Source organism: Conger conger, chromosome 4 (genome assembly GCF_963514075.1).
Source record: "Conger conger chromosome 4, fConCon1.1, whole genome shotgun sequence".
In the NCBI taxonomy this organism is placed as follows: domain Eukaryota; kingdom Metazoa; phylum Chordata; class Actinopteri; order Anguilliformes; family Congridae; genus Conger; species Conger conger.
The window spans coordinates 13,986,391-13,999,568 of NC_083763.1; the positions used below are offsets into that span (position 1 = coordinate 13,986,391).

At 44.0% G+C, this 13,178-nt stretch overlaps 1 protein-coding gene across 1 annotated transcript; it reads left to right on the forward strand.

The window, feature by feature from the left end:
* The first annotated feature begins 7,686 nt into the window (after window positions 1-7,686).
* Window positions 7,687-11,529, forward strand: zgc:101100 (uncharacterized protein LOC445169 homolog). The gene is made up of 4 exons (XM_061237859.1): window positions 7,687-7,737; window positions 8,421-8,622; window positions 10,261-10,436; window positions 11,074-11,529. Exons 2-4 carry the CDS (start codon window positions 8,445-8,447, stop codon window positions 11,527-11,529), a joined length of 810 nt encoding a protein of 269 aa, XP_061093843.1. The 5' UTR covers window positions 7,687-7,737; window positions 8,421-8,444.
* Window positions 11,530-13,178: the final 1,649 nt, after the last annotated feature.

Consider the following 13,178-nt stretch of genomic DNA (forward strand, 5'->3'; position numbering starts at 1 on the left):
ACCTTACAATCTACTGGAAGACTGGGCTTACTGGGTAACCCGTAGGGGTGTAACAGAAGTCCTTCAAGTTGCAGGTGGGGCTGGTAAAGCCACTGACACACACACACACACATGCACACACACACACACACACACACACTTGGCCTTGACCCCGTGACAGCCGTCTGGTGCTCAGTGCACAGTGATTAACTCAGACCTCTGTCTCTGGCCTGACTTAAAGCCCATCCCGCCGCAAGCCTCTTGTTGCCTAATTAGGCGGCTGATCTTCACTGTGTTTAACACATTGATCGTGACTCGTGACTGAGGTCCCCTGGTGTGCTGACCTTCGCTAGGGGGAGGCTGGGGGTAGAGATAATGTGAGGTTAATTTGGGACTTGGACACGTGTAGTAAGGGTGCCGTACAATATTTACTGTACTCACTGTATGTTCTGTGGTAATTAAATTACCTCAAATATTTGATTTAGATCACTGCCAGTAAAATAGGACATCATGAGGCTGAACAATCAGAATAAGTGACAAAACAAGACACCACACTGGGTGTGTCAAAAACAAGTCTTGTGTACATTGGCCTAAGAAGCAAGAATGCACTGGTCAGCTGAACAATTGCAAAAAACCTGATAGACCACAGACGACCATTGTAGTGGATGACTGAAGAATACTTTAACATCATCATGCAAACCACTGCTAAGCCTCAAGAACAGAACAACCAGGTTAGGGTTTAATTTTTTTTAAAGTACATGTAAAACCTATAGTGTTCTGGAACAAAGTTGTGGACAGATGAGACTTGTATTAACTTGTACCAAAATGGTGGAATGAGGCAAGTGTGGAGAATGGAAGGAACTGCTCATGACCCAACACATACCACCTCATCTTTGAAACATGGCGGAGATACGTGGTGTTATGACTTTGGCATGCATGGGCACCACAATGACCCCAAACACGCTGCTTAAGCGATTAAGGAGTTTTTCAGGGCCATGTGTGTGAGTGAGAGACAGAGAGAGAGTGTGTGTATCTGCATGTGCATGTGTTGGTGAGAGAGAGTTCATTTGTGTGTGTTTGCCTGTGTGGGTGAGAGAGAGTATATTTCTGAGTGTGTGCAGATGTGGGTAAGAGAGTTGGTTTTTGTGTGTGTGTGTTTGTGAAAGAGTTTGTGTGTATATGTGTGTTTGTGGGTGAGAGAGAGTTTGTGTGTGTGTGTTTGTGTGTGCAGGTAAAAGAGTTAGTTTGTGTGTGTGGGTGGGTGAGAGAGTTGGTTTGTATGTGTCTGGGTGAGAGAGAGAGTGTGTGTGTGTGTGTGTGTGTGTCTGTCTGCGTGCGGCTGTGGTGCTTGCAGCTCAAGTAACCAGTGTCAGTGCACCAGAGCTCACAGTAGGACCCCAGCTTAGCGGGGCCAGCACTGACCCCACTCCTCCATCTCCCCCTCTTTTCTGTGGGTCAGAGGGCAGCCTGCCCCATCGATCTCCCCCAATAAAGAGCTCTTTAGCCCCCTCCCGGCCTTTCTACAGCCCCTCTGCTTCCCCCTGGCCCGACACAGCGGTCCTGAAAGGCTCCCAATTGTGTTCCATCCCGATCGATCAAGTCAGAGTCCAAGGGGCCTCGCTCTGAAGCCGATCCTCGCCAGATAACTGACAACTACAAAGCTCCCCTCTTGACAGGTTCTTGTCAATACAAATTTCCACTATTGATAAGCAATTAAAGACAGAAAGGAAAGCGATGGGAAGGGGGGCCCCTAAGACTTAAACATCTGTTAAACAGGCTCTACAAACAGGACGGATAGGCTACTTTTCAAAAGAGTAACTGAGCCTTTTCTCTGACTACCCCCTGCAGTTTTGCCCAATTTAAAGAACATTAAACAACTTTCAGAGAATGGCAGTTTGAACAGGCTTCTGAATGAAAAGGCCATTTTTTCTTAGGCCATTCTTCTTTATGTCAGGGAGTTCACGCTCACATGGTATGAAATGTACTGTGATATCTTGGAAATATGCGTTTTCTATATATAATGATACACAATACACATATTTCACAGTGGGCTCCAGAATTATTGGCACCCTTGATAAATATGCACAAAAAGATGTACTGTAAACTAAAAAAAAAAAAAAATGTATTAACAAGCTTTATTTTCCAACTTGTAAAATAGTGTGCTTTATTAATGATTTAATGGAATCAACTGAAGTCTTACATTTTTCAAATAAAAAAATATATTTCCCCCCCAAAAAAACAGGTTTCGCAATTATTGGCACTCTTGTGCGAACACCGCTGGCAAAGATGACGGCAAAGATGACAGCCATGAGTCTTTTCCTGAAATGTATGATAAGGATAGGGAACACAGTTTTTTGGTCATTCAACTTTTCATTCATATATCCTTGGGTTTGTTTGTGCTTATCAACCCCCCTCTTCTGTTCAGCCGCAGGTTTTGTATGAGATTTAAGTCTGGAGACTGAGATTATTTTCACTTAACCATTTTTGTGTTGATTTTGTGTGGATTCTGATGATGTTTGGAGTCATTGTCCAGCAGGACAATCTGCCTAAGACCACCTCTCAGCTTCCTAGCAGAGACAACCAGATTTTCTGTATGAAGGTATAGTACAGTGCTAAGTGGTATGTTTAACCTTTTTGTGTCCTCTTCCTCGCAAGTTTGCCACCTTTCCATATGTTTTATATTTTTGTATTATTGGCCTTACAGTGTTGTGGTATTTACCATTTATGTATGTTTGTCTACCCATTCTGATGGTCAATTACCATCTGTTCTTTGGCTTTTCCCATGCTGATGGATGACAATGGGATTTTGCAGGCTTGTTACCTTTTATTTTTATGCTCTAGTGATACAGGAAGTGATGGAATGACACAGTATAGTTCCTTTACTAAACGTTTACAAACATTTGTGACCACCAGTGACCACAGATGTCGCTAAATCCACCAAAGATGATAAATGAGATAGTCCAATTTGTCCAGTAATCCAATCTGAACTTGGATGCACTGACCCAGGCGTTCAGCAGAAAAATGACAAAGATCTGATTCAGAATCAAAGTTGGTGTTTTCAGGCTTGCTGTTTGCTTAAATAGGTGAAGTGTGAAGTATACTAACCGGCCATAGACTGATGTAAAATAATTTGGATGCAATATTTAGGATGGAACTTAAATGAAAAAATGAATTGGTTTTAAATATTTGTTTAGACATTTTGGTTTGCTGCCACAGGTACAAATAGTATATTGGCACACAAAAGTGGAGTTGTCACTGCGATGTGACTAGCCAAAGTTAACATTGTGGTAATCCCTACAAGTGAATACAATGGGAACAGTATAACTCAATGATATCAGCTGGCCCTAACACTTCGGGAAATTGATCATCACGACTCTCAACTGCTTACAGTAAGTAGTAGTTTGATTAAGTCCTTAGTTAATGTCCATAATTACCCTTTTTTTAGTATTTGAGAGGGTTGGGTGGTTAATTTGGAGCCAACACCCTAGTGAAGGCAGGTACTGTATCCTGGTTTCTCAGTCTTTAGTGTCGGACTCCTGTCCTGGATGGGCTGGAGTATCTGCTGGTTTTCAGTGCGCTTCTTAAGTGACTGTAATGTAATGTAATGTAATGATTAATTTAAGTCATTGCTTGGCTAAGGAGTCTGCAAGGCTTGTTTCCAAGGCCTAAACTGACTGTAGATTGAAAGAAATGACTAAGAAACCTGCAGACACCGCAGCTCTCCAGGACTGGAGTTTGACACCTCGGCTTTAGGAAGACGATGCTCTGCTCCCTGTTGGGAATGGTGGTGGGGGGGATTGTAGAAAAGTATAGCAATCTGTCTTGAGGTTGTTGGATGGCACGGACTACTAGGAGGGGTAGGCAGAGGCATCTCCTATTTAGGGCACAACCAAAGTGAAGCAGAGCTGGGGGGGGGGGGGGTAGTAAGGGGCGAGGGTTTTGGGAGGGGGGGGTGAAGCTGTGAGTTTTTTTTCTTCTTTTTTTTGGAGGGGGGTGGCAACACAACCAGCGCCTTTGTGCGCGTTTAATCCCCCCAGCCAACACAGCTTTGGCCAGGTTTCATGATGAAAGTCCCATGAAATAACTACTTCTTTTTTAACCAGTAAATCTCCCCCTAATCCTGCAGGCAGGGGAGACAAAGGCCCCCGGGTCCTAATCCGGGAGCTTTTAATAGGGTTCAGGGACTGCGCTGCAGAGCCTCCTCTAAATGACTTATTTCTCTAGGACACTAATATCGCTTGACAGCCAAGAAACAGGGAAAAAAGAGAGAAAATTTGGGATGAAGAACAGAGAGGCAGAATTTTCCACATTTCTTATTTGCGTATTTTTTAGAGGTGGTATGCGTCATAGTCGTTGGCTGACGGGCGATGTGAAGTTTTGGAAAGGTGGAAAGTGACCCGTATTTCGAGCGTAGTTTCAGAAAGGTCTTGCTTTAACGCAGGTTCACCTGTTGGTGCCCAAGGCGACAATCTTTCTTGATTTGGCTCCCATGGAGAGAGAGAGAGAGGTGGGCGTGTATAATGCACTCGCCGAAGTGTTTCAAACAGCGTTAAATTTAAGTCTAATGAAAAAGGCCTCGGGGGAGGTTCACTTTGCAGTTTCCAGGTGAGAGCTGATGTGTGATCAACAAGGCACATTTTAAATTAACATTCCATTTAGTTCGTCACCAACGTCTTTTTGTATTTTTAAAAGAATGCGATTAAACGGTTATTTTCGCTGCGTGGCGTACTACATTTTCAGACGGTTTGCTAACGTGCATGGTGAACATAAAAAAAGTTGTAATATGTAGCACGTCCGTCGGAACCAATTGAACTGAACCAATACAACTTATAAGTGTCCTCCACCAGTAAAGGTCTCCAACAGAACCAGCCCCATCCATTATCAATGGAGCCCCAAACATTATCAATAACGGAATAGCAGAAATTGAAAGAATTTAAGTGTTCATCAATTATTTATGCGGCCCATGATTGCTTCTATTTGGCACTGATACAAACAAGTGGCTGTAGACATGTATTGCGAAACATACAAATGCAAAGGTAAAACATGCCCATGTAAACGCTTGCACGAGAGTCTTCTGGATCTCCAGCTTTCCAAAATCAGGTGACCACAACTATGATGATCCACCCACAAACAAACAAACAAACAAACAAATGTGTCTAGGACAAATCACTTAAATAAACAAGAGTGCATTTGCCAGCCCGAAAAAGGCAAGAAATGCTGGTGAATTGTTTATTATCACATTTCGAGATGTGATAATGCTGAATTTTGAACTCTTGTTATATGTCTTATCCAGTGGGGGACCATAGTGATGGATGTAGAACATGGGATGGTTGTCTTTCTTTTATGAGTTGCATAAACATATTGGTTATAAGATAATAATAATAATTTTAGTGCATGGATTCAATATGAACCACTTTTTGAGCTGTGGTTTTATCTCTCTCAACAGGAATAATGCTGTAGCAGAGGTGAAAAAAAAAAGGTAAAATATCTTAGGGTCAAATCAGCTCACATTTACAAAAAAAACTGTTTTAGATTTATACATGGATCGTACCTTCAGTCATGAATCAAATACTTTGTGTCAGGTTTATGTTACTGGTAGGTCAGCAGTGTGTCAATAAAGTTTTTAATTTAAAAGCAAAGGAATTTCTTCTTCTTATAAGATTCCTTACTGACGATGCATTGTTTCTGCTCTTTGAGTCTGAGGCTGCTGCATTGGGAGGACTGGCAGTCCACCCACCCCCACCCCCCACCCCCCCACTCCCTCCCTCCTGTGCCTGGCTGGCAATCTGGGTGCCTGGGTAGCCCTGTAACAAAAAGGAAGAGAAAGCCCTTCCCGCACTCCCCATGACTCTGGGACATGACTGATACTCGTGGGAAACATGATTTAGCCCACCGTCAGCTCTGCCCCTAAGTACCGCAGATTCGGGGGCCAAGCCGAATACATATCCCTAAACCCCTGAGCTGTGAGGCCAGTGCGGGTCTTATCAGGGATGATCCCACTGCTGAGGCCCGGAGACTGAGTCAGAGACAGAGGCCTGAGAGCGGACAGTGGAGTGTAAGAGGGAAGGGATGAGTCATTGGCCAACTCTCCTCCGGGGATGGTGTTGCACGCAACGTTGTGCACGCTCTAATGGGGTGTGTCCCGATATTTAAACAAATGCATCCTTCTTTCCTCCACTGGTCTCCTCCCCCCATACTTCTGGAAAGGAGGAGGAGAGAAGTGGAGGAGAGGAGGATGCATTTTTTTCAGGCGTTGGGACGCACCCACGGCCTTCTCCTCTCAGTAAATATGCACTCCTCACTGATGCTCTGATGTACGTAGTGTGCAGAACAGATGCGAGATCAGGGGTGGGCAATGGAGGGCCGGTGTGTGTGGAGGCTTTTGTTTCCACTAATTACCCTGGCAAAATGAGCTAATTGGTTGTATACACCAACACTGGTCCACCCATAAATTAGGCTGTATTGCAGTAAAATGTTTGATATAGGGACACAAAAATATTTTGGGCTGTCATTCATGCACTTATCAAAATGTTGGATGGGGTAAAATGTTAGGGAGCAATTATATAATTTGAGGCAAGAAGTTGGCATGAAAACCAGAAACCAAGATGGCCCTTATTGCCCACCTCTGTACTGGATAGTAACTGGGAAAAGGCTGTGCAATGTGGACTGTCCTCCAGAGAGGCACTCCCATGTTTACTTAGTGCTGAAGAAGTGGTTGCTCATTCCCTGATGAATTTTGCGTCTTTGTTGTAGTATTCCAGTAAAGCATAATGGAGCGTGAACTGGTTTTACAACTGTAAGGCAGTTGGTTTAGTTCCCAGGTGGGGCAGTGCTATTATATCCTTAAGTGAAGCCTGAATTGCTTTTGTAAATATCTCGCTGTATGAATGGGTTTCAAAATAGTGTGAGCGTTCCCCACATAAATAAATATATATATATTTGTATTTCCCAAAATATAAAAAAACTGCTCACATACAATCGTCTTATTGAACATACAAAATGTCAACATCAGAGCAGGAAAAACTAGGCATTCGATTCAATGTAAATTGGAGCTAGTGTTTTTCTTTCTCGATCTGTTGTAATTTGATTTGGTATAATGCAAAGTTCTCTTTGTGAATCGTCGTCAAGATGACCACCCCAGCAGGCAATGTCAACTTTGTATTCCTTTCAGTTTATAGGCAAAATAAGGAGCCTGTTAGCAAAACAAATAGCAAAACTAGCCCCCCTCGGAGTTTAAAAAGATTCTGAAATTGAGGGAGTGGGAAAAAATAGGGGACGGAGAGGAGAGAGAAGGAGGGACAATCAAAGGCTGTTATTTTAATCTTCCTGGCCTCGGAGATTTGCGGGGCACATTGTCCTAATTGTTTTAACGGGACGGGAATGAAACGCGCCCTTATTGAGGGGGGAATCCTTGGCATAATCTCCCAAGTTCAATAGTTTCAAAACCTTGAGCCCCGGGACCCCCCTCTTCTCCCTCATCCTACCTAATCCAGGCTAATACCTTTCTTTCTATTGGCTAATGGATGGGGAAAGCCGGAGTTAATGCTTCTTAAATAGTCGAGGGTGAGAATGGGCCACGAAAAACTTTAATCCCAGCCCGACGAACACAGAATTGAGTGGAGTTGGGGGAGGTCGAGGCCTAATTTGCAGGACTAATACGGGTGTGGACAGAGCCGAAGATGGAATAGAAAGCGATGTTTCTCAGACCGTAAGGGCAAAACAACCAAAGAAGCTCCAAGTTTCTACAAATTTCTTCAGGTAAACAACTCGAGTGATGGCTGTGCTGATAAACAAATTGGGTGCATCAAATACATATTTTTGTTTCGTTTTCTAGGCATAGCCTAGTATGCCGCGATTTAATTCGCGAGTGGCTGCTAAGGAATAGTACATGGACTTCATGAATGGTTTCGAGGTTGATAGCACCGAAGTCAATTTGCATTGTTTTACAAATTTGTGTATGATGATAATTTATGCAGGCATCCGCTGTGTTACATATTACATAATTACGCTGATGATGACTGTTGAACTCGCATTTCTGATAACTTTTATGTTGACTTATCAATTACAAAGTATACTAGTTATTACTCTACAAGGTAGTTGTAGTAGTCATTGCAGAGAATAGCCTAATGATTGCATTTTGCTCATGGGTTAATAATAATAATAATAATAATAATAATAATAATAATAATAATAATAATAATACCAATCATTAATAATAATACTAAAAATAACATCCACAGCAATAACAATATTTATGTTTTTTAAATAATTTTGATGTTGCGTTTGGCTTAGGGGTAAATACTTAAATGTTATGTTTCTGTAACTAGAATATTTCAGTGTGTTTCAATGTATTTACAGCAGAATTGTATAAGACTTTCTCTGACTGTATCCTTTAGCTTTCCTGCATTTTGACAAGAAAAATGGGTGCGCTTGTCTTCCAGAGTTGCCGTGCTGTATACGCCACTATGAATTCCTTGTATTTCTGCGGAGGAGCTCATTATGCGAACGGTGACTATCCGCTGCACAGTTTGAACTCCCTGGCCGTTTTTTACGATTTGCACCACCAGATGGCGGAGCGGTACCAAAGTTCCACAGGCAGTCCCTCTTCCGTACACACTTTCTCTGTGGCCGAGAGACTGGCAGGTAAGATTTACAGTAAAGTGGGGGGATTTACATAATTAATATGAAATTCGTTGTTCATTGTCTGCAAGTAGAATAAAGATTCCCTTTCAGATAAAATGACCCGTGTTTCACCTCAGTGGTTATATCAAACATAGTTTTGTGAAGTGGGTTCTGTTTTTTTAATCTATTTGTTGGTCCCCTCCCCCTTTGCAGGAAAAGTGAATTATAACACTATGGCGATATAAAAAAACTTTATTAGGGTCATTATATATTTATTTGCATTGATGTTGAATTGTGTTACATTACATTACCTGACTAATCAGAAACAGCTGAGAAGCCAATTACTTTTGGTCCCTTAAAATGGGGAGGACTATGCATAAAAAGGATGTAATTCTAACACAGATCACCAAATATGGATGTAAATGCCCTCAAATTAAGGGTGACCGTCTGCACTTTAACCTTGTTTCATTTCAAAACCAAAAGAACAGATGTTGTACTACTGTCCAAATACTTATTGACTGCACTGTGCATAGACTAAAAGGCCAAGGGCATACTTTATGGGGGGATAGGGGGCATCCAATAGTACAAAACAGGCCAAATACACCCCCCCCCACACACTCCAATAATATAGCATGATGAGAACAAATAACTTCTTATAATAATGCAAGAGGAATACATATTACATTTCCCCTTAGATTTATCAGACGAACAAGAAATAATAATTTCACAGCTTTTCTGAAGGCATGCCCCCAGACCCCCCTATACAGAGTTCCAGTTCTCATGGTGTCTGCATTTCCTCCCACTCTCATATTCAAACTGAACTTGCACCCAGGGGCACAGACAGAGGATAGGAGGGTACTTGCCAAAGTGCTGGGTGCTTTACTGGTCAAACAGCCTTCTCTTATTTCACACCCTGGGCATGGAATAACATTGAGAAGACTCTCCCATCTTAATAAGCTTGTGACTTCTGGCAAGTTCAAAGCCATGACCAACGACTGTAGAGTGCACTCTGCTACTGTACTGTATGTCCGCTCTACAGTGTATGTATTTATCTCAGGCGTTAAGAGCGGTCGTCTGGTAGTCGGAGAGTTGCTGGTTTGATCCCGAAGTGTGTCGAAGTGTCCCTGAGCAAGACACCTTACCCCCAAATGCTCCTGACGAGCTGGTTGGTGCCCTGCATGGCAGCCAATCGCCGTTGGTGGGTGAATGAGAAGCACCAATTGTACGCCGCTTTGGATAAAGGTGCTATATAAATACCAACCAGTTACCATTTATTTAATGTGCCCTCTTTATCTTCCCTTCTTACACTTGTGTAACTTGGTAATGGTGCGCTGTCTTGGCCAGGTCTCCCTCGAAAAAGAGATTATTATGACCGGTTTTACATTTCGGGTCAAATTGAGCCCAACAGTTGAAATAAACACAAGAATATTGTAATAGAATTTTTATAAGATTTTGCCACTTAAGTGTCAGAGGGTCAAAATAACACTACACAACACAAGTGTATGCCAAGTTGGTACAGCGTTATGTTTGTCGCATTTTAACTATTTAATCCCACCAAATTATTTGAAATGTGAAAAAAAATCATACAGTATCAATATAAAAAAGGGTCAGGTGGTTTTTAAGAGAGGTCAAACGCTGAGTGGGGTCTCTGTGGTGCAGAGCTGATCCTGGAGGCGCGGTACGGGAACCAGCAGAAGCAGAGGCGAAGCCGCACGGCCTTCAGCGGGCCCCAGCTGCAGGCCCTGGAGCACGCCTTCCAGCAGACGCAGTACCCCGACGTGGGCATGAGAGAGAGGCTGGCCGTCTGCGTCAACCTGCCCGAGGCCCGCGTTCAGGTCAGCCCTACCGCTGCGGTGTCTCCCAACGGGGCAGCCTGGCCTACCGCAGGCTGGAAACACAGCAGTGGTGTGTCCAACAGGGCCCACCTCTGCTATTTGATTTCCACCCCTATTGTTCCCCTGAAAATAGCTTCGGCTAATATAACTGTGCCCCCCCACGCCCCCTTTACTGAGTCTGTGATCCCCCCGGATGTACGGAGAATCGCCATTCAAAATTGAACATAAGCGCACACACATCAAGAGCTTCTGTTGGAAGCTAATAGCGGGACAGAATGTTCAGCTTTAAAGCCAGATACCAGTACCCTGGTGTGAAATACAGCTATGACCAGCTTGAAATACCAGCTACCAACTGTTTCAAAACATAGCTTGAGCTGGTCTAACTCGTCAACCAGCTACCAGCTGTTTCGAAACCTAGCTTGAGCAGTTTTTTTAAGCAGGCTAGTGCCAAAGACGGATCTGAAATACCTGAAAATCAGTCATTCCTGATTAATCAGGAAAACTCAGGATCAGCCCCTGTGTACAGGATGATAAAAGCGGAAAAACTGCGATTGTTTCTGATTTCGGCCAGATTTCAAAACCCAAAGCATTTTGGTGGGACTCGTCTCTCATTCTCATTGGTCAACTCTCCCTCCAGGTGTGGTTCAAGAACCGGCGGGCCAAGTTCCGGAAGGGCCAGCGGTGCGGCCCGACTCCCAGGGAACCGGGTTCGCAAGACCTCCCTCAGAACCGGGAAGGGAAGGAGGAGAAGCGGACCGGGGACGAAGGAGAACCCAAACTGTCCTCAGAAGACTCTCCGTTCAGGGCCGTTAGCGCCAGTTCTTCCACTTCCAGCCCTGGAGACCTCGGGGCGATCCAGTCTTACCCGGGACCGGTTTCTCCCTTCGTAGGCAGGGACCATCACCCCCACCTGCATCAGCCCTGCACCATGGACCTGCTGCCAGGCGGCCTACACCTCTCCCCCGGTTTCTGGCCCTTTCTCCATCAGCACGCCCCGGTCTTGGGCGTTGCACCAGTGGGTAAAAGCAGCAGTACTTCCATACACACTGTCGGTCCCGGCATGGCCCTGTCTCTCCCCCACCTGGACCTGTAGAGGCGTCTCCCCCATCGGAGGAGGCTCTCGAGGCCTTGGCTCATGACCTGCTGGAGGAGAGAAAGAGATGGACTAAGAGTTTAGTCACTTCAGCGCAGCAACTTTTCTTATAGGCAATGAACTCATTCTGTCATTCCGAGTCTAGAGGGGTGAGGATCCTGTCACTCAGCCTTTTCTGCTTGGCTGGGCGAAGGCTGACTTTTGAGTTTGGACAATTAAAAGTGTTCACAGCAGAGGTCTGCGTGTTGTCACTGGGCTCCCAGCATCGACGCATCTGTGCCAGGGTTAAGTTTGGACTGTTCCCTCCCCTTCCCCTGCACTCTATTGACAGGGGCAGGTGGCGAGGCGCTCGTGTGAGAGGGAGCTTTTCTGTTTTGCACCGCTGGCTTTTGGCCTTGTTTGTGTTTGCATCCGGTCGCTCTTTTTACATTGACGGAATCCTGGGTCCAGTTCCGAGCTGCCAGTCAGCTTGTGACCCTTTCCTGGTCTCAAGGTCAAACCTAAAACTAGGCCTGCGGGTCCTCTATCACACTGATTGGACTGCAGTATGAAAACATACACACTCACTCACTCACTCGCTCACTCACATGCTCAGTCACTCACACACTCGCTCAGTCACTCACACACTCACTCACTCACTCACTCACTCACTCACTCACTCACTCACTCACTCACTCACTCACTCACTCACTCACTCACTCACACACACACACACACGCACACACCCACACACACACTCAGAGGCATAAACACTGATGTACAAGGGTAATTGAGAAACTAAGGAGGAAAACAGTTCAAAGTTTCAGAAAGTTGATTCAAAAAATAAAATTTCCTAGCACTATTTTTCAACTCCCTTGAAATGTGAATGTAAGCATTTTTTTGGTACACTGAACACGGTGTCTGGACATGGTACATTTCTTCCCTCTATTGAATTTTGCCCCCCTGTATTAAAGCTTTTTCATGTACATTTCAAGTGAAAATGATTCATTTTCTGGAGGCGATGGACGCTTGAGATAATTGAGAGTTGCAATGAAACAATGAGGCCACATTTAGCAGTGACCAGGCCAGCGACTATTGTCATGTCAGTCTATATAAAAGGGTGTATACAACAGGAGAAGGGACAGGTGTATCTGACAGTGGTGCGTGCTCTTTTGACCTGTTCGGTTTTTCCATATTAGGAAACATGCATTAAACAAACGTCTATTCAATTTCTATTCACCCATAAGCCTCTGTTGCACAAGGGAGGGAGGAATCACAGAGTCATTCCTTTGAGCAGCAAAACTGATGGAAATATGCAACAGTGGGTGTGGCAATAATTAATAAATAGTTTCATAAAAGGTGATGAAAAGTCATGAACCAGTTGAACAATTCAGCATAAAATTAATAAATTCTTGAGCAAAGGTTTAGCCATGTGATGGGAAGCGAATGTTGAGGGGTTTAAATTTAGGCTTGATGACGTCCCTCACCAAACTAAATTACATTTCAAATCTTAATCAACGGTAATTCACTCTTCCAGCTGGATATTGTTTGTGACATGCTGCCAGCCTAAAGATTATTCCCTTTGTATTTGTAAGGCGTATAAAAGTTTTGGCCTGTGTTATTCTACAGTAGGTCAATAGTTCTGTTGGCTTTAATCACCACCTTCACCC

Coding starts and splice junctions, on each gene's coding strand:
- zgc:101100 (XM_061237859.1), top strand. CDS start 8,445: ATGAATTCCTTGTATTTCTGCGGAGGAGCTCATTATGCGAACGGTGAC. Junction 8,623..10,260: donor TGTGGCCGAGAGACTGGCAG/GTAAGATTTACA, acceptor TCTGTGGTGCAG/AGCTGATCCTGGAGGCGCGG. Junction 10,437..11,073: donor TGCCCGAGGCCCGCGTTCAG/GTCAGCCCTACC, acceptor CTCTCCCTCCAG/GTGTGGTTCAAGAACCGGCG.